An 18,901-nucleotide genomic window follows, 5' to 3' on the forward strand; every position below is an offset into this window, starting at 1 on the left:
CAGCATGCTGTCCAGTAGCACGGTAGCGCTGAGACTGAATAGGTGGATGGTCACCTTTTATAATAGAATGAGTAGCAAGCTGTGTTCAACCAGGCTTGCTAGAGAACACATCCTTAAATTCATTTAAGACTTGAAACAATTGAGCCTGCTGTTCAGGAGTTAAAGTCTCAGGAATAAGGGCTTCAGCCACCACTACCACCCCGCTGCTGACTCTCAGCCACTAAATCTACAAAGTCTTCCCTTTCTCTGCAGTACAGGCCAATATCAGATTACTTCTGGATTTGTATTGTTTCATCATATTAACATGATAAACGCAGGGCTTCTTAGTAGACTGAGGATAAGGCAACAAGTAATTAGTGTTATTCAGCTTTTCACATACAATCAAAGCACCTCTTATTATTATTATTATTATTATATCTGTAATATGGGAACCTTACTGCAACACCATACAGCCTGTGCTCAGTTTCTGAAATGTCTGAAATTGGCGGTGTTGGGGCTAACGCTGAAAGCCCCCTAAGTTTAGACATCAGTACAGATTGAGTAGTTGTGGCTCTCATTCCCCACCAACACCCCTTCCATCATCCCCCAACGAATCCCACATCCCACAATCCAGCCTCACGCAAACAGCGGATGCACTGCTGAGCAAACAGATCCACAGGGGAAGGGCTGTAGCTCAGTGGTTAGAGCATCTAAGGCCCCACGTTCAGTCCCCAATGGCATCTCTAGGTAGGGCTGGGACAGCTTCCCATATGAAACCCTGGAGTGCTGTCCCAGGCAGCATAGACAAAAGTGAGCTAGATGGACTAGTGGTCTCTCAGTATAAGGCACCTTCCGATGTTCCTATATTACTTGTGTAAACAATCCAAACATAGTTCAGCTGTGGATTTCACTCCCACAAGATGGCCACCAGCTTGGATGGCTTTAAAAGATGAATTCATGGAGGAGAAGGCTCTCCATGGCCACTAGCCACAATGGCTATGGTTCTACCTCCAGGATCAAAGGCAACATGCTTCTGAAGACCAGTTACTGGGAATCCCAGGAGGGGGAGAGTGCTCTTGCGCTCCAGTCCTGCTTGCGGAGTTCCTTTTGGGGCATTTGGTTGGCCAATGTGAGAACAGGATATATTGGACTAGATGGGCCTCCGGCCTGGCCCAGCAGGCTCTTCTGATGTTCTTCTGCAGGGAAGGGGCCTGCAGCTCAGTAGCAGAGCACCAGCTTTGCATGCAGAAGGTCCCAGGTTTGACCCTCAGCATCTGCGTTGAAAGGATCCTAGATAGCAGGTGAGGAGAAATGGGTCTCTCCCTGCCTGAGTTCCTGGAAAGACAGTGACAGGCGGAAACACTCCTGGGCAAGGCAGGCTAACGGTCTGACTGAGAATAAGTCTGATGTTCCCTCCTGATGACCAAACAATCTGACCTGAGATGGGAAACAGACACAATTCTCACTCGGGCCCTTAGCACACAAAGTGAAATCACGGAATCATCTTGAAAGGAGTTGTACTGGGTACACATCCTTGCAACCCAGGCTCTGAGATGCCCCAAACAAAGGGGGTCAAGAAGCCAAGGTTATGTAGTTCTTTAATTCTTTTTTTTTTTGGTGGTGGTGGGAGAGTATTGTTTCCAGGCTACAATGGGTCACAACAACTGAGGTACCACAAACAAGAGACGCATAAGATGTCCCATAACAGCATCAAATTTGTTCACTGATTGTTAGAAACTTCATCTCAAGTCCCAAAGTCTTTCGCAAGCATGGTTTAGTGACTTCAGGTTTGATTCCTGAACTTCCACAAGAACTAGAAACATTATATTTTGAAAACATTAAAGATGCTTTTCCCAGACATCAGATTCTTTGCAAGAGACCCAGATTCTGCCCCCATCCTGAGGCTCACAAAATATCTAACCCAGGAGCCCTAACCTGTATCACCTTTATGCATGGACTGGGTGCAGTTATTCGCTAGAGAATGGAGGAGCTAGAAAGGCACTTTGTAGATGCTCAGAAGCAGTGCTTTTTGGTGACAGAACTCACCAATACGGACACCTGTTTTATTGCTGCTTGTGGCAACCATTTTGTGCTGGCACTCACTTTTATCAAGGTACGAATACTGGTACCTCTTTTTTTTTTTTTTTTACCAGAACCAGCACTGCTCGGAGAGCCAGTGTTGTGTAGTGGTTAAAATGTTGGACTAGGACCTGGGAGACCAGGTTCAACTCCCCACTCAGCCATGAAGCTCGCTGGGTGACCTTGGGCCTGTCACAGTGTCTCAGCCTAACCTACCTCACAGGGTTGTTGTGAGGATAAAATGGACAGGGAGAAGTACCATGTACACCATCTTGAACTCGTTGGGGTAAAGGTGGGATCTAAGGGTAATAATAAACAAACAAACAAATATTCTCAACAACCCGTGGGGGAAGGGGGAATTATACAGAAGAAAAGGGCCTCTGCCAATAAAATGAAAATCAGGGCTGACCTCTCTTCTGCTCTGGTTGAAAAATATCCCCGAGTCTCTTCCCATCTTAGAGACCCACCTCACAGGGCTGTTGGGCAGATGAAAGCAGGGAAGAAGACACGTGGCAGATGAAGGAGATATAGTGGTACGTTCTCCATGACTGTTTCTGTTTTGACACAAGCCACACTCCAGAGGATTCCAGATGTCGGTTTAATACTGAGATCAATACTGTCAGTGGGACAGTGAGATATCACCAACAGGTTGTTGCCAACAGGTTCTTTTTAACTTCTCAGTCCCAGAAAAGGTAAATCCGGATTAAATGGGGGGGAAATACAAACTGACATTTTCATAGAATCATAGAATAGTAGAGTTGGAAGGGGCCTATAAGGCCATCAAGTCCAACCCCCTGCTCAATGCAGGAATCCAAATCCAAGCATTCCCGACAGATGGCTGTCCAGCTGCCTCTTGAATGCCTCCAGTGTCGGAGAGCCCACTACCTCTCTAGGTCATTGGTTCCATTGTCGTATGGCTCTCACAGTTGGGAAGTTTTTCCTGATGTCCAGTCGAAATCTGGCTTCCTGCAACTTGAGCTCATCATTCCGTGTCCTGCACTCTGAGATGATTGAGAAGAGATCCCAGCCCTCTTCTATGTGACAACCTTTCATGTACTTGAAGAGTGCTATCTTATCTCCCCTCAATCTTCTCTTCTCCAGGCGAAACATGCCCAGTTCTTTCAGTCTCTCCTCATAGGGCTTTGTTTCCAGTCCCCTGATCGTCCTTGTTGCCCTTCTCTGAACCAGTTTGTCTGCATCCTTCTTGAAGTGCAGAGACCAGAACTGGACACAGTATTCAAGATGAGGCCTAACCAGCGCTGAATAGAGGGGAACTAGTACTTCACACGATTGGGAAACTATACTTCTGTTAATGCAGCCTAATATAGCATTTGCCTTTTTTGCAGCCTCATCACTTTTGATTACAATGATGTGGTGTGGACACTGCAAAAAACCCTGCATGCATGATAACCACCCATCCCACAATCAACACCTGTCTGGAAGCAGCTGGTGGCTGCAATCCTATGCATGGTTACTTGGGAACATGCCCGGCTGAATACAAGAGGACTTGTCTCTGAGTAAACATGCAGAGGATTGCACTGTACATGCATGCTCTACGTGGCTTGTGTGTTGCCGTTTTCCCAACAGATTTGCCAGTAGCAGAAATGGATCCACAGCAGAGCCAGAATGCAAAGCCATCATGACAGTCCCCGCGTGAGCCCAGCGGTGCAGACATGCATGTCCCCAGGTCACGTGGCCCTCACCCCAACCTTACACAAGAGCAGGGACTGACTGAGCCAGAGAGTATAAATAGGGGCTTGCATGATCCAACATTAAGCCTTCATTTCGGTAGCGTAGTCACAAATTGAGAAGCGCAGGGTCCCTACATGTTATTCAAAGCCATGCCCTCTCCCCATTTTTTTATTTTGGTTTTTGCTGTGGGGTTGAGAATGAGATCCTTGTTCATGCCTAGGAGCCAATCAGCATGAAAGAGGAGAGTGTTAGCACAGAGAAGAGTCTTCTCAGTGTTTGACTCACCTCCTTTTACTCTGATGGCTCCAATCAGCAGGAAAGGACAAGGGTGCACCTTAGAAGACTCTTGTCAGGGGCTAACACATCCCCCTTTCATGCTGATTGGCTCGTAGGATGCAGGAGATATTGGGACCCTGCTCCCAACAAAATAAAGGGTCTAAGACCCCCGAGACCCTGCAGGACTACACCCCCCCTTCATTTCAAGTAACAGCTTGGGGGTGTGAACAACGGGATATTCTGAGTCAGCAGTCGCAGAAAAAGCGACCCCTGATCATATCCTCCGAATTCCGTTGGCCCCACTGACCCTTCGGCCCCAGCACCCCCACAGCCCCCTCCAGGCCTCCTTTCTCGCCTCCAGCCCCGGCCCCCATTACCTCCTCTGTCCGTATCTGCTGGAACCCGGTTGGCATTTCCCCTGGCCGGGCTGTGCCGAGTTCAAATCCTGCCTGAGATTAGGAAGGTGGCCCTGAGCGGTCCGGCTCTCCCTGGCTCTTTGCGGAAACAAGTTTAGATCCCAAGTCAAGGTTGGATGGAGGTCAAGGAGGAAGGCGGCGGCGGGGGAAATAATAATGGCCAAAAAAAACAACAACACCCCGGCAGGCAGGAGCCTCCTGCGGGCTGGGCGGCAAGGAGGAGGAGGGAAACAGGTGGAAGAAAGAAAGAAAGGAAGGAAGGAAGGAAGGAAGGAAAGTTGAGGAGGCAGGGCAGCGAGGCCGGTGGGGTCGGCAGGGGTGCCCGGCAGGCTGGCAGGTCCCGGGCGCGGGCTGACTGGGCTGGGCAGGGGACTAGCAGCGGAGCCCTCCCCCGGCCGCCTGCCCCGCCCCTCGAGGGAGGGAGCCCCTCGAGCTCCCATTGGCTCTGCTGCCTCGGCGGGCTCCCTCCCCAGCGGGATGGGGGCGTCGCAGGGCCCTGAGTCGCCGGACGCCTGGGTCCCGCGGAGGGGCTGGAGCGGGGGGGGGGAGGCGGCTCTCGGGGGAGGGGCCAGGAGCTGGGCATGGGGCGAGCGCTAGCCTCCCCGCCTCAGTTGTCCCCTCCGTCAAATGGGCGCTTCAGCCTCAAAGGAAGGCGTGGAGGGGTCAAGCGCTCCCCCCAAGGCGAAGAGTTCGTTTTTTTCTTTATTTCTCTCGGAAATCGAATATGTGGGACAAAGAAACTGGGGCGCCCAAATGCACTTTGCCTCTTCTGTGCCTTTTCTCTCCCCCCCCCCCGTGCTCAGGAACGGGATTGAGCCCTGCCAGGACGCCTGGATTTGCCTTGATTCACATTTATATACGTCGCCTTTCCCCCAGGGAGCTCCAAGGGAGGCGTTTCTCTCGCAGCTCAGTTCATCCCTGACAACAACCCTGTGAGGGAGGCTGGGCTGTGGGAGAGCGGCTGGGTCCGAGCGGAGTTGCAGGCCTAAGCTTCTGGAGGGCACCAGGTTGTCCCAGGCTACACTATACCCACGAGAGGGTGGAGGGTTAGTTGACTTCCAACCACTAGGTAACACTATTCAGTCCCTTTAATTAATTTATTTTTATTTACTTATTAAATTTATATCCTGCCCTTCCTTCCTTGAATTTTTATCTCATGGTCCACCTAAAATTAACGTCCATCTTTGTTAATATAATACAATATAGCTGAACACAGACTCTTGGCTGAGCCCTTCAGGTTGTTTTGATTCTTGCTTTTAATGTTTGGAGTTTTTTGTAAGTCGCTCTGAGTGTTTACCTTTCTGATGAAAGTGACTAAGGAATATTAATATTCTCCTTGCATCTTCTTCTTAATAGTGTTCTCAACTGCAGGGTTTTTTTTGGGGGGGTCTTAAACAATCTCATGCCCAACATTTCCCCCCCCTATTTTGCTTAACATGCTTGACAGCCTTGCTCCACTTGGCTTTGTGGCATTTTGACTGCTGCTCATAAAGACAGGGCCAGGCGGTGGTTTTTGGATGGCACGGGGGGGGGGGGCAGAGGCAGCCTGCAACTTGAGCTGGAAGGAGAGGAAAAGCCCCCCTCCCCGGCCCAAGTCTCGTGTCAGCTGCCCCTTGGGTGGCATTTAGAGAAAGCCTTGGTGCCCTTCAGACCCCTCTGCTGGGACCCCCCCCCAAGCTAACTTGAGTCACACCCTCTGGCTGGCAGGGCTGGGCTTCTCCCAAAATAACTTGCAGCTCATAAGGCTCCCTTTCCCCCAAAGGCCCTGGGAATTCAAAGGCCTTTTGAAAAGTGGGCTCAGGGGTCTGTTAGAACAGCGGAGACGGACAGCCAGGATAGTAAGGGGGCCCTGTCTCTGCCCCTGGGCTGAGAATGGGTTTTAAGCTGAGCGCTGTCTGCCCTTCAACCACGCTGGCATCCTCTGTGAAAAAATGGAAATGGTTGATCTTGAATAGGGTTTTCATGGTCAGCAGTATTGAGATGTGGTTTTACCACTGCCTTCCTCTGAGGCTGAGAGGCAGTGACTGGCCCAAGGTCACCCAGTGAGCTTCATGGCTGTGTGGGGATTTGAACCCTGGTTGTAGTCCAGCACCATAACCACTGCACCACACTGGCTCTCTAGGACGTGAACCTCTCTTTATTGTGGGCATGTCAATCATCTCCAAGATTCCCAGAGAGAGCTAATCCTCGATGCCCTCTTAACGAATCCCCCTCATTCTCGAAATGCCGTCTCCTCGACGGCTGGGTTGGGGTTTCTAGGCAATTGTGAGGCAACTAAGGGCACAGCTGTGGCTCAGTGGCAGAGCACTCGCTTTGGAGGCAACAGGTCCACTTCCTGATGGCATCTCCAGGTAGGGTCCCCCAATCGGAAATCCCAGTCTGTGTAGACCAGCCTTCCCCATCCTGGTGCCCTCTGCCTGTTCTGGACTACAGCTCCCATCTGCACTGCTGATGGGAGTTGTAGTTAGCAACAGGATAGTTGGTTTACTCTTGAGTAAAAGGGGTGGGAGCCACAGGGAGGACTCCAGGGTCCAGTTTCTTGTTAACCCGCTGGGCATGATCCTGGGATCTGCGCAACACCTTGGGCTGAAATGTGAGGAGGTCTGCCTCTCAAGGTCGCTGGGTCCCTTTCCCAATGCTTTCGATTCGAGCACCCTCTCCTGGTGAGATGTAGACTAAAAAAATAAAGGTTCTGCTCCAGGTCAGGGTTAGCCAACATGAGACCCTCCAGGTGTTGAGAACTACAACTCCCATTATCCCCTACTATTGTCTATGCTGCATGAGGCTGATGGGAGTTGTAGTGTACAACATCTGGAGGGAACCACGGTGACTACTTCTGCTCCAGGTCTCGAATTCAGAGCCGGCTGAATTTCGATAAGCAATCTGCACATGCTCAGAGGAGGCGCCATCTTGACATTTTCAAGGACCTGTTTTTTAAAGCAGTTTTTTTGGGGGGAGGCTAATAATCGGTGTGCAATTAATCAATTTGGGAGGCGGGCTTGGTGCTTCCAAGCCAAGATCTGGAAGGGAAGGGACCCGGCTGAAGGGCATCTGGTGCCAAAGGGGGAGAAGCGATACTGGCCACACGAGGTTGCACCATATTTTTAGACTATGACCATCCATCAGAGCCGTCAAATGTCAAGAACTCAGCGTGAGACATATGGAATCTCGTGGCTTCTGGGTATGAAGGGTCAGCCAGACGCTTTCCTTTCTTTGGGAACACACTGACCCCTCCTTTGGCACAACTCCTTTAGGAAGCCTTCCTGTGGAGCAGAGCAGAGTGGCGTGGGTGGCCTTGGCCACCAGGACTCCCAGGTTCCTCCTTTAACCTTTGGGAATAAAATAAGGGGAAGGGTAAAGCTAAATATGAGCCACCCCCGCAAACACTGGAAACATGAAGCCACAATGAAGGGGAAAGCCAGCCTCTGAGCATATGCAGAGTACAAACCCCACCCCCAAGGAACACGCCTGCAATGACCCCTATCATTGTAGTCATTGGGTTGTGGCTGGTCTAGTGGACGAGGGTAAGAAAAAGGATTGCAGGACGGAGGGCCCAGGGCTCCTGAGTTTGTGAAGAGGAAAGGGGGGGGTTGGCCCTAAACTGGAGGCTGGAATGAAGAAGACCCAAATGAGGTCAGCCCTGATACAAACGGAGGGCAGCAGAACACTAGTTATTTAATCTGTTATTGTTTTATAATTTTTTTACAAGCCAGAGAGGGGAAGTGGCAGCTATAAGGTTTTTCGCCTCAGGTGTCTAAATAACTTGGCCAGCCTGGGATATTACTATGCATCTTGACTTGGTGGGGCGTGGGGGGGGGGAGAGACATCATTTGCTCCTCCTCTTCCTCCTCAAGGTGCAAAATGCCTTGAGCCTGCCCTGAATACTTAATTGCTAAAATTGTGCAGAACTGCATGTTGACTTTTGCGACAGTTTTCCAAATATATGGGCAGATATGCAAAACCACCACAACAATCCTGCACCCACCTATCTTTTAATGCCTTCCCACCTTCCTTCCTTCCATCTAATCAAGCTGGTTAAAACCTCATTAGCTGGTGAGGTTCCCCCTTGCCTTTTAAATGAGTGCAATGGGGCCGGGTGAGGAGGGGGGTTCATAATCCACAAGACAGATTGGTTCTGTAGAGAATTGGGGCCTGGTTCATCTTCAGTCACTTAATCTGGATTTGCTTTTTGTTTAAAGTGTGATTATGTTGCACCTGGGTGGCAAACAGGTGGATTCTGATCTGACACTCCTGAGAAGCAGATTCTGATCCGACACTCCTGAGAAGCAGATTCTGCTGGATTAGGCCTGAGGGGGCCCATCTAGTCCACCATCTTGTTCTCACAGTGGCCAACTGGATGTCTACCGGAATAAGCCCCAAAACAGGACAAGCTGGTTTCCAGCAACTGGTATTCAGAAACATGCGGCTTCTGACCAATCGTGGAGGCAGAGCATAGCCATCATGGCTAGTCGCCATCAATGCCTTCTCCTCCCTGAATCTGTCTATAACTTCTTTTAAACCCAAGTTGGTGGCTATCTCTGCCTCTTGTGGGAGCGAATGCCATAGTTTAACTTTGCGCTGTGTGAAGAAGTAATGTTTGAATGCATGATTTATCCCTGTCATATCAGAACAGCCTTCCCCAACCTTGCACTGTCCAGATATTTTGGACTACAGTTCCCATAAATGTTAGTCGGAGCTGGTGGGAGTTATAGTTCAAAACATCTGCAGGGCACCAGGTTGGGGAATGCTATATAAGACAATAAATTTCCATGCATGAATCTGATCACAGTTACTGACAACCACCTCCGCGCACACCCTTAGTTGAGTGGGCACAGACCGTATTCCAAAATAACTGGAGAGCTGATCTGGGTGCAATCTTGTGCCAGCGGCTTCTGGGCTGGCCTTTGCATTTGGCAGGGCATGGAGGCTTGCCTTGGGTATGAAAGGTCACATTTCACATGCCAATAACGTCCCCTTTGAAACCGCACAGAAATGAGATGGATGGGTGTGGGGCATGTGTATATTTTGAAACGTTTCCCGTAAGACAAGAGATTCTGGAGAAGGCATGTGAGCTGGACGCTCTCTTACACATGGGACGCGCGTGCATTGTGGTATCCTATCCCTTTGGAAGGGGGTCATACTCTCCTCCCCCCCCCCGCCAGTTCCTCTGAACATGTGACAGGTGCCTCTCCCATCCTCCAAGCCTTTCGCCTTCCAAAGATGAGAGCTGGCAGACTACGCCATAGGGTCATTCAAGGACATCAGCGCTCCACAGGGCAGGATGATGATGATGATGATGATTATATCCCACCGTTTCTTCCAAAGGAGCCCAGGGCAAGAAACATAACAAAACAATTAAGCAGTAACAAAAATAAATGCATTCTAAAATCAGTTTTAAAACATTCTAAAACACAGTTACAGACTAAAAACATTCTTCCACCCAGTGGTCTCCAGCTTACAAGGAACAAGTCTTCTGTTTTAAATATGTTTTATTTTATTTTTAATTGTATTGTTTTACTACTTTGGGAGGAAGGGCAGAATAAAAATGCAGTAACAACAATAACAATTGTTATTGTAAAACACTACAATTACAATAAAACATATTTAAATTTGGAACATCTAAAAACATTCACAACATATAAAAACAGTCATATACCCTTCACAGCAAATAATTTCAAGGCTGCTGGGAACAGCATCTTTAAGACATCAAATGTCTGGGTTGAACAGAAACGTTTTAACATTCCTTCCGAACTTTAGTAAGGAGAGAATATAGACAGAAGCACCTCACCTTGGAGGGCATTCCACAAGTGGCATACCATCGCGGAGAAAAGCCTGACGCAGGTCAGCACCAGCCAGCTATGTTCCTATGTAAAGAAAAGAGCAACTATTTGCTTCATAATTTTATTTCTTGATTTTCAGCCATTTTACATAGCAAAACAGAGCAGTTCTGTATGTTGCAACCACATCTACCTCTGAAACAAGACAGCAAATTTTCTGGGAGTCTGTAAAGTCTGGTAGTTAACAGTTGCAATCCTGCCCCCAGAAGGGGTCGGACTTTCCTTTATTAGAGGTTTTGACGCACAGCCAGGATGGCCACTTAGCAGAGATGTTCCGGTAGTGGATTTTTTGCATTGGCCAAGGGGTGATCTCTGAGGTCCCTTCCAGTTCTATCATTCTATGAATCCTATACATGTCTACTCAAATGTAAGTTCCATTGTGTTCAATGGGACTTACTCCCATGGAAGCGTGTACAGGACTGCAGCCTATACATGCTTACCTAGGAGTAAGTTTCTATTGGATGCAGTGGAGCTTACTTCTGGGTAGACACACATAGGATTGTGTTGCTAGGGTGCCAATCCAATGCAAACTTTGTTGGAAGCCTCATTTGAGACAGTGGGGACTTGCTCTGGGCAATATACGCCTAGGAGGGTTGCATGAGGTCATTAATAAATTCCTTTCTCAGCTTAGTGTAGCAAATAGTGCACCAGATCCTCTGCTGCATTCTGTCCACAAATACAGAAGCTCACAAGTGTAATGAGACAATTTTCATTGGGGGGGCAGAGACAAAAATTGTGGGGGCAGAAGGGTTGGGGCATTGGTCACTATAAAAGAGGTTTCTGGGGGGGATTTTCATAGGTAATGACAAAAAAAAGAAACCCCCAATTTATGCATTTTTATTAGGAACTATAACTTGTGAAGTTTACAAAAACAGCAAATAAAATGAAATACAATTTATTTTCCACATACAAAATAGTTGTGTAAACTAAGTAACAGTGACTAGGAGGTAAATGTATATTGTGCAAGTCTTCCTACCATAATGATCTGAACAGTTAATAAAGTCTAGTGCGTTGTGATTTCTCTGCAAACTTGCAGAGGAACTGTTCAGTTGAAGTTCCTTCAAATATGTTACTTTCAAAAGCCAAGATTACCGAGTTTGCTTTTCTTTGATGAAGCATTGAACATCTGTCCGGGCATGCGTTAAAGTTGAGAATGAATTTTCACACACAGCTGTAGATGCAGAAAAGGGGGGTTCTGCAGCATAGAAAGCGTATTTACATGGAAATACGTCCTTATGCAGGTACAATATTTTAGTAAGCTTGTGAACTGTGAGGTCAGTTCTTCAGAGGAAGCTACTTCCTGGAACTAATCACCCTGGTCTCCGTTGGCATGCCAGGAAAGCAATTAAGAGAAGTTTCACTTTAAAAATTAATCAATACCTATAAAATCACCTTTCATACAGAAATGCTTGACAGTATGTTGCATAGGAACTATATGACTCTCCAAACTACAGATGCTGCACAAACTGCAATTAACTGTACAAGCACACAGTCTCTGTTCTACAGAAAGGCCCTGGGCCAGCCAGCTAACGCAGCTTCTGATGGCTCTACCAGCAAACGTCACGCACCCTATTTTGGTAGCACATAAGTTGGCATGAGAAAAGTTAATTAAGGTGAATTATTTACAATGATTTGCACAGTTGGATGGAGGTGTAAAACTGTTGCAACTAAGGCTCTAGCCTAGGGTTGCCAGGTTCAGGGCCTGAGACTGATCCTGTATCTTTAGGAGAAGAGAAAGTCAGCCAAGTGCAGGCTTTCTTGCAACACTGTAATGGGAAAAACCACAAGGTGGAATCCTCCCTTCCCCCCGCACAACTTTTAAAGATACAGAAGACCTCTTGGTTGCCGGGCCCAGCCTCCAAAAGGTCTTCTGTATCTTTAAAAGTTGTGCAGGGGAAAGGAAGAATTTCACCTTGTGGTTTTCCCATTACAATGTTGCAGAACACCTGCACTTGGCTGACTTTCTCTTCTCCTAAAGAGACAGGATCAGTCTCAGGCCCTGAACCTGGCAACCCTACTGATTAGGCTTCCTGGGCCTGGAGAGCCACCTCACTCATCTCTCTGCTACTTCTCAGGTCCTGCCCTGGACTTGACTAGGCTGCTGCACTGTAAAGGCCAAAAAACCAAGGCACACCCACCAGATGCACTAATAGCGCCACCACCTCCAGAGGCTGCTTGAGCACTACAGGGGAGAGGGAGATCAGTGTTGCCAACAACGTTTTTTTCCCACCTGACCCACACCCCAGATCCATCCAAATCTGACCTTAACCCGCTAGACACCTTGTTTGATAACATTTTTGCATTATTGTGAAACAGTGTTATGAGGAATTGCTTAACAAGGTGGATAATAGAATTTAAAAGTACTAGCAACCGTTGCTCTGTTGTATTTAAGTTTGGAACTGCAAATATAAATGTGTGTTTGTGTCTTTTAGACCTGAGAGAAGTATGGATGTTTTACATTCCTGGTTGTTTACGTTTAAAAAATGCTGTGTGTTTGGTTGCCTACTCTGAGAACAAGATGCTGGACTAGGTGGGCCTTTGCCAGATCCAGCAGGCTCTTCCTGTGATGATTATAAGATGTATTGTTTATACAAAGGAAACCAGTTGTGGAATCACCTTATTAAACACAAACAGAGGTTCCTCATTGGTGAGGCAAGTGAACTCTGTGCATGCTCAGGCCATTTATTTCTGAGGCTTCTAGTTCCTAATCAGTCTCCTTTGGTGGTGCTTAGGCTGCTTCACACTTTGAATGGGTAGAATGTGGCCTGCACATTTTCCTTCTCAGTCAACCTGTTGGCAAGAGCTTCCTTGTCTTTAACCTTTAAAAAACAAGCACACCAGAGGATCTGGAGACTTGACTTAAAAATCCTCCTCTCTGTCCCTGGCTCATTGTGTTGTGCTGGGTAACTTACTCTGGTATCCTTCCAATCAAAGGGGTAGCCAACTAGCCACTGCTTACAGCAGAAATGAAACAATAGGCAAGTAGCACTTTAGAGACTGCACACAGGAACAGAAATGCAAACAATGAAGAATACAAGAAAATGTACAAAAATAGATTTTGTTTTCCAAAGGCTAAATTTTGGCTAGGCAGTTTCATGAAATACATAGTAGCGGAAGGTGGGAGGATGAAACTGAACTATTTGTAAAAACTGCCAGATTCTGACCATAAAATGCTTGACATCCACTAGATTTCCCAGTAGCCACTAGGCAGGAAAATTCACCACCAGACACTAGATTTTAGTGGGAAAATAATTCAATTGGCAACAATGGGGGAGATGCTTTGCAGCGCATCCCAATACTGTCCTTCCTGGCTTGCCTTCCTCCAATTGCAAATCCTTAGGTTTGCAAACTCTGTCATCCAGCAAGATTTGTGTTCACTTCATTCACACTTTTATATTTGCTGTGTTTGGTATCTGCCCCCTTTTATACCTGAGACAAAAATACTGTGGAGTCTTCAAAAGAACTTTAGTGATCACATCCAGTCCCATTCTTAAACTTAAACTTATTCTGAACAAAATACAACACTGTGTTCGCCTTCCCTTGGTAACTTTGCCCTGCACCTCTCTTTGGATGCCTAAAGTGTCTTTCTAAAAGCTCGACTGAAGTCTTAAGTTAGTGCAATACTAGAAATTTGGGAACTGATGGAAAATTTCATTTGCCCCCCCCCATCGCTACACCCCTGCAGAAGCCCTCCCTCTGCAGATTGTTGCTGATCTTTCCAAAAATTCAAACGTTGAAGCGCACAGGTTAACAGTCAGGCCACGAGCAACCAGTGCTTGACTGTGGCAAGGGCAGCATCTAGTGACCAGTCAGAGAAGTGCACCTCTTAGGTACTTGTGGCTGAACCTGTTGCAGCTATTAAAGCGGAAATCCAGGCCAGGTTTTCTTAGAGGCTATCCCACCTTTCTGAAAGTAGTGCCCTGGGCACAGGTAGGTGGATTGTCAGGAAATTCTGGACTGGATTTATTCCCACAGCTCATGCTCTGGTTATTAAGGTGTGAAAGCAGTCATTTATCACTGGGTCGACCACCTAGTAGTGGGATTGTGTTTTCACATGTACAAAATGTGGCTTGTGTGCTAAGAAAACACACCTTGAGGCAGTGTTGCAGTTATGTAATTTAATGGCCCTGTGGGACCTCCTTTAGAGAACCATGTGCATTGATTTCAGGGAGTGCACAATTAACAATGCTCTTCTCTGTCCACCCTTTCATCACAATTCGAGGCATTACAATCTTTCCACATTCCTGATATGTTGGAGGGAACAAATAAAAATAAATAAAAAGCAGTTTGCCAGCCTAAATAACAATAACAACAACAACAACAATAAAAAGTGGATAAGAGAAAAATAAACTCCTTTGAAATGTGGTCTTGGAGAGCTTTGCACATACCATGGGCTGCGAAAAAGACAAATAATTGGGTGTTAGAACAAATTAAACCAGAACTGTCACTAGAAGCTAAAAGGATGAAACTGAGATTATCATACTTTGGACACATCATGAGGAGACACGGTTCACTAGAAAAGACAATAATGCTGGGAAAAACAGAAGGGAGTAGAAAAAGAGGAAGGCCAAACAAGGGATGGATTGATTCCATAAAGGAAGCCACAGACCTGAACTTACAAGATCTGAACAGGGTGGTTCATGACAGATGCTCTTGGAGGTCGCTGATCCATAGGGTCGCCAAAAGTCAAAATCGACTGGAAGGCGCATAACAACAACAACAAAATCACAGCACTGTTGTGGCCACAGAAGTGAAATGGGAGTTTACTACAACAACACCGTTAAAGCCCAAACACATCACACATTGATAGGGTTGCCAGGTTCCTGGCCTGAGACTGATCCTGTATCTTTAGGAGAAAAGAAAGTCAGCCAAGTGCAGGTGTTCTTGCAACTCTGTAATGGGAAAAACCACAAGGTGGAATCCTCCCTTCCCCCTGCACAACTTTTAAAGATACAGAAGACCTTTGGTTGCCAGGCCCAGCCTCCAAGAGGTCTTCTGTATCCCCGAAAAGATAACAGAGATGGCACCTGTCTAATATTGAAGGGGAGGGAATTCCACAGGGTAGGGTGCCGCCACACTAAAGGTCCGTTTCCTATGTTTTGTGGAACGGACCTTCTGATCAGATGGTATCTGCAGGAGGCCCTCACCTGCAGAGTGCAGTGATCGACGGGGTATATAAGGGATAAGACGGTCTTTCAGGTATCCTGGTCCCAAGCTGCATAGGGCTTTGTAGACCAAAACCAGAACCTTGAACCTGGCCCGGTAGCTAATAGCTAGCCAGTGCAATTCTTTCAGCAGCGGAGTGACATGTTAGTGATACCCTGCTCCATAGAGCTCATTACAGTAATCTAGCCTGGAGGTTACCAGTACATGGACAACAGTGGTCAGGCTATCCTGGTCCAGAAATGGCTACAGCTGTCTTACCAGCAGAAGCTGGTAAAAGGCACTCCTAGCCACTGAGGTCACCTGGGCCTCTAGCGACAAAGATGGATCTAGGAGCATCCCCAGACTACGGACCTGCTCTTTCAGAGGGAGTACAACCCCATCGAAAGCAGGCAACTGACCATTTATCTGAACTCGGGAACCACCAACCCACAGTGCCTCCATCTTGCTAGGATTCAGAGTCAGTTTATTGGCCCTCATACAGCCCACCACCGAGTCCAGGCAGTGGTCCAGGGCTTGAACGGCCTCTCCCGATTCAGATGTTATAGAGAAATAGAGCTGGGTATCATCAGCGTACTGCTGACATCTCGCCCCAAATCTTCAAGGGCTTCATATAGATGTTAAACAGCATGGGGGACAAGATGGTACCTGCAGCACCCCACAGCACAACTGCCAGGGGGGCGAAAGAAAATCACCCAATGCTATTCTCTGAAAACAACCCTGGAGATAGGATCAGAACTACTGTAAAACAGTGCCTCCAATACCCATCTCACCAAGGCGGCCCAGAAGGATACCATGGTGAATGGTATCAAAAGCCACCGAGAGATCAAGTAAGAGTAACAGGGTCGCACTCCCCCTGTCCTTCTCCCAATAAAGGTCATCCATCAGGGTGACCAAGGCCAGTTCAGTCCCATGACCAGGCCTGCACCCAGACTGGAATGGGTCAAGATAATCTGTTCCATCCAAGAGTGCTTGCAATTGCTGCGCCACAACCCTCTCAATCACCTTCCCTAAAAAGGGGGTATTTGCAACCGGTTGGTAATTGTTGCAGACCAGTGGGTCCAGGGTGGGCTTTTTCAGGAGCAGTCAGATCACTGCCTATTTCAGGGTGGCTGGAACCACTCCCTCCTGCAATGATGCATTGACCACACCCTGGATCCACTCAGTCAAACCCCCTTGGCAAGCTTTAATGAGCCAAGAAGGGCAAGGGTCGAGAGGACATGTTGCTGGCCACATCATCACAAGCACCTTGTCCATGTCATCAGGCTGCATGAACTGAAACCGTTCTCAAGAAGTTGCAGCAGACGTTGCACTGGACACCTCATTGGGGACTACAGTAGATGTGGATGGGGCGTCAAGACTGCTACGGAGGCGAACAACTTTACCCTCAAAGTGCCTTGCAAACAATTCACAGTGGGCCTCCGAAGGGTCTAAAACTCAATTTCCTGGAGTTGATGTCAACAGACCCCTGACAATACGGAAAAGCTGCACTGGATGGCTGCTTGAGGATGTGATGGAGGCAGAGAAGTGGGCTTTCTTCGCCGCCCTCACCGCCACACAGTAGGCACAGTTATGACTTATGGTGACCCTATAAATCAGTGACCTCCAACAGCATCTGTCGTGAACCACTCTGTTCAGACCTTGGAAGTTCCGGTCTGTGGCTTCCTTATGGAATCAATCCATCTCTTGTTTGGTCTTCCTCTTTTTCTATTTCCTTCTGTTTTTCCCAGCATTATTGTCTTTTTAGTGAATCATGTCTTCTCATTTTGTAGCTAAAGTATAACCTCAGTTTCATCATTTTAGCTTCTAGTGATAGTTCTGGTTTAATTTGTTCTAACACTCAATTATTTGTCTTTTTCACAGTCCATGGTATATACAAAGCTCTCCTCCAACACCACATTTCAAATGAGTTGATTTTTCTGTTATCCGCCTTTTTCACTGTCCAACTTCCACATCCATACATAGAGATGGGGAATACCATGGTCTGAATGATCCTGACTTTAGTGTCCAGTGATACATCTTTGCATTTGAGGACCTTTTCTAGTTCTCTCATAGCTGCCCTCCCCAGTTCCAGCCTTCTTCTGATTTCTTGACTATCTCCATTTTGGTTAATGACTGTGCCAAGGTATTGATAACCCTTGACAAGTTCAGTGTCCTAAGCAGGCAGGTCCCTGCCCTGAGGAGCTTCCCTAGGGGTCTGAAACAGAGGAAATAAAGAAGAAGTGGAGGGAAGGCTGTAGCATCTGGGGCTTTTTAGTTTAGATAAAAGGCAAGCAAGCCTGAAATCCAATACACAGTTACCTGGGAGTAAGTCCTATTTAACACAATGGAGCTTACTTCTGAGTAGACATGTATTGGATTGCAGCCTAAGAGGTGCCTTGATGGAGGTGTATAAAATTATGTAGGGCATGCAGAAATTGGATAGAGAAAGTTCTTCCCCCCTCTCTCATAACACTGGAACTTGTGGACACCCAATGAAGCTCCCATAATGGGCATCTGGTTGGCCACTGTGAGAACAGGATGCTGGACTAGATGGGCCTCCGCTGGCCTGATCCAGCTGGCTCTTCTTAGGTTCTTAAGTGGTGGCAGAGATGAATGGGGAAGGGAGATGCAGACAAAGTGGAACGGGTTCAGAGAAGGGCAACAAGGACGATCAGGGGAGTGGAAACAAAGCCCTATGAGAAGAGACTGAAAGAACTGGGCATGTTTAGCCTGGAGAAGAGAAGACTGAGGGGAGATATGATAGCACTCTTCAAGTACATGAAAGGCTGTCACACAGAGGCCGGGATCTCTTCTCGATCATCCCAGAGTGCAGGACATGGAATAATGGGCTCAAGTTGCAGGAAGCAGATTTAGACTGAACATCCGGAAAAACCTCCTAACTGTTAGAGCAGGGAGGTGGTGGGCTCTCTAACACTGGAAGCATTCAAGAGGCAGCTGGACAGCCACCCGTCAGGGATGCTTTATTCTGGATTCCTGTACTTAGCAGGGGGTTGGACTTGATGGCCTTAGAGGTCCCTTCCAACTCAACAATTCTGTGATTCTGTGTAGGCTTTTTTTCCAGGAGGCATTGCTAAGGCTCAGTTCCAGGCTGAGATAAGCTAAGCCAGCAATTCCCAAATTATTTCCCTCCCACAGACCTCTTGAAAACTGCTGACCACTGATTTGGCAGACCACAACGATTGTTCTGCCTGCTGTAGCCATTGGAACGTGCAGTGCTAGGCGCTGTATGATTTCTAACTGAATTTTTATTGCTTCTTTTGTTTCTTACATATTGCATTTTATTGGATTATAATTTGAATTGCATAGAATGCAAATTGTAGTACAATAACATACAATAAAAGCAATTAAATTACAATTAAAATCAATGGGCTGTATTTGCCGAAGTCAGAGCAGACCCACTGAAATTGATAGACCTAAGTTAGTCACGTCCAGTAAGTCTACTCTAGGTAGGACTAC

The 18,901-nt window shown here is 47.3% G+C and overlaps 1 protein-coding gene across 1 annotated transcript in view; it reads right to left on the minus strand.

The window, feature by feature from the left end:
• SLC2A4 (solute carrier family 2 member 4) overlaps positions 1 to 4,844 on the minus strand; it is a 50,429-nt gene extending 45,585 nt beyond the window's left edge. Inside the window, exon 1 of the mRNA XM_061591190.1 lies at positions 4,404 to 4,844. Within this exon, the coding sequence (XP_061447174.1) occupies positions 4,404 to 4,439 (36 nt within the window). The 5' untranslated portion in view covers positions 4,440 to 4,844. The remainder of the gene's footprint in view (positions 1 to 4,403) is intronic.
• Positions 4,845 to 18,901: the final 14,057 nt, after the last annotated feature.

Source organism: Rhineura floridana, chromosome 11, assembly GCF_030035675.1.
Source record: "Rhineura floridana isolate rRhiFlo1 chromosome 11, rRhiFlo1.hap2, whole genome shotgun sequence".
Classification (NCBI taxonomy): Eukaryota; Metazoa; Chordata; class Lepidosauria; order Squamata; family Rhineuridae; genus Rhineura; species Rhineura floridana.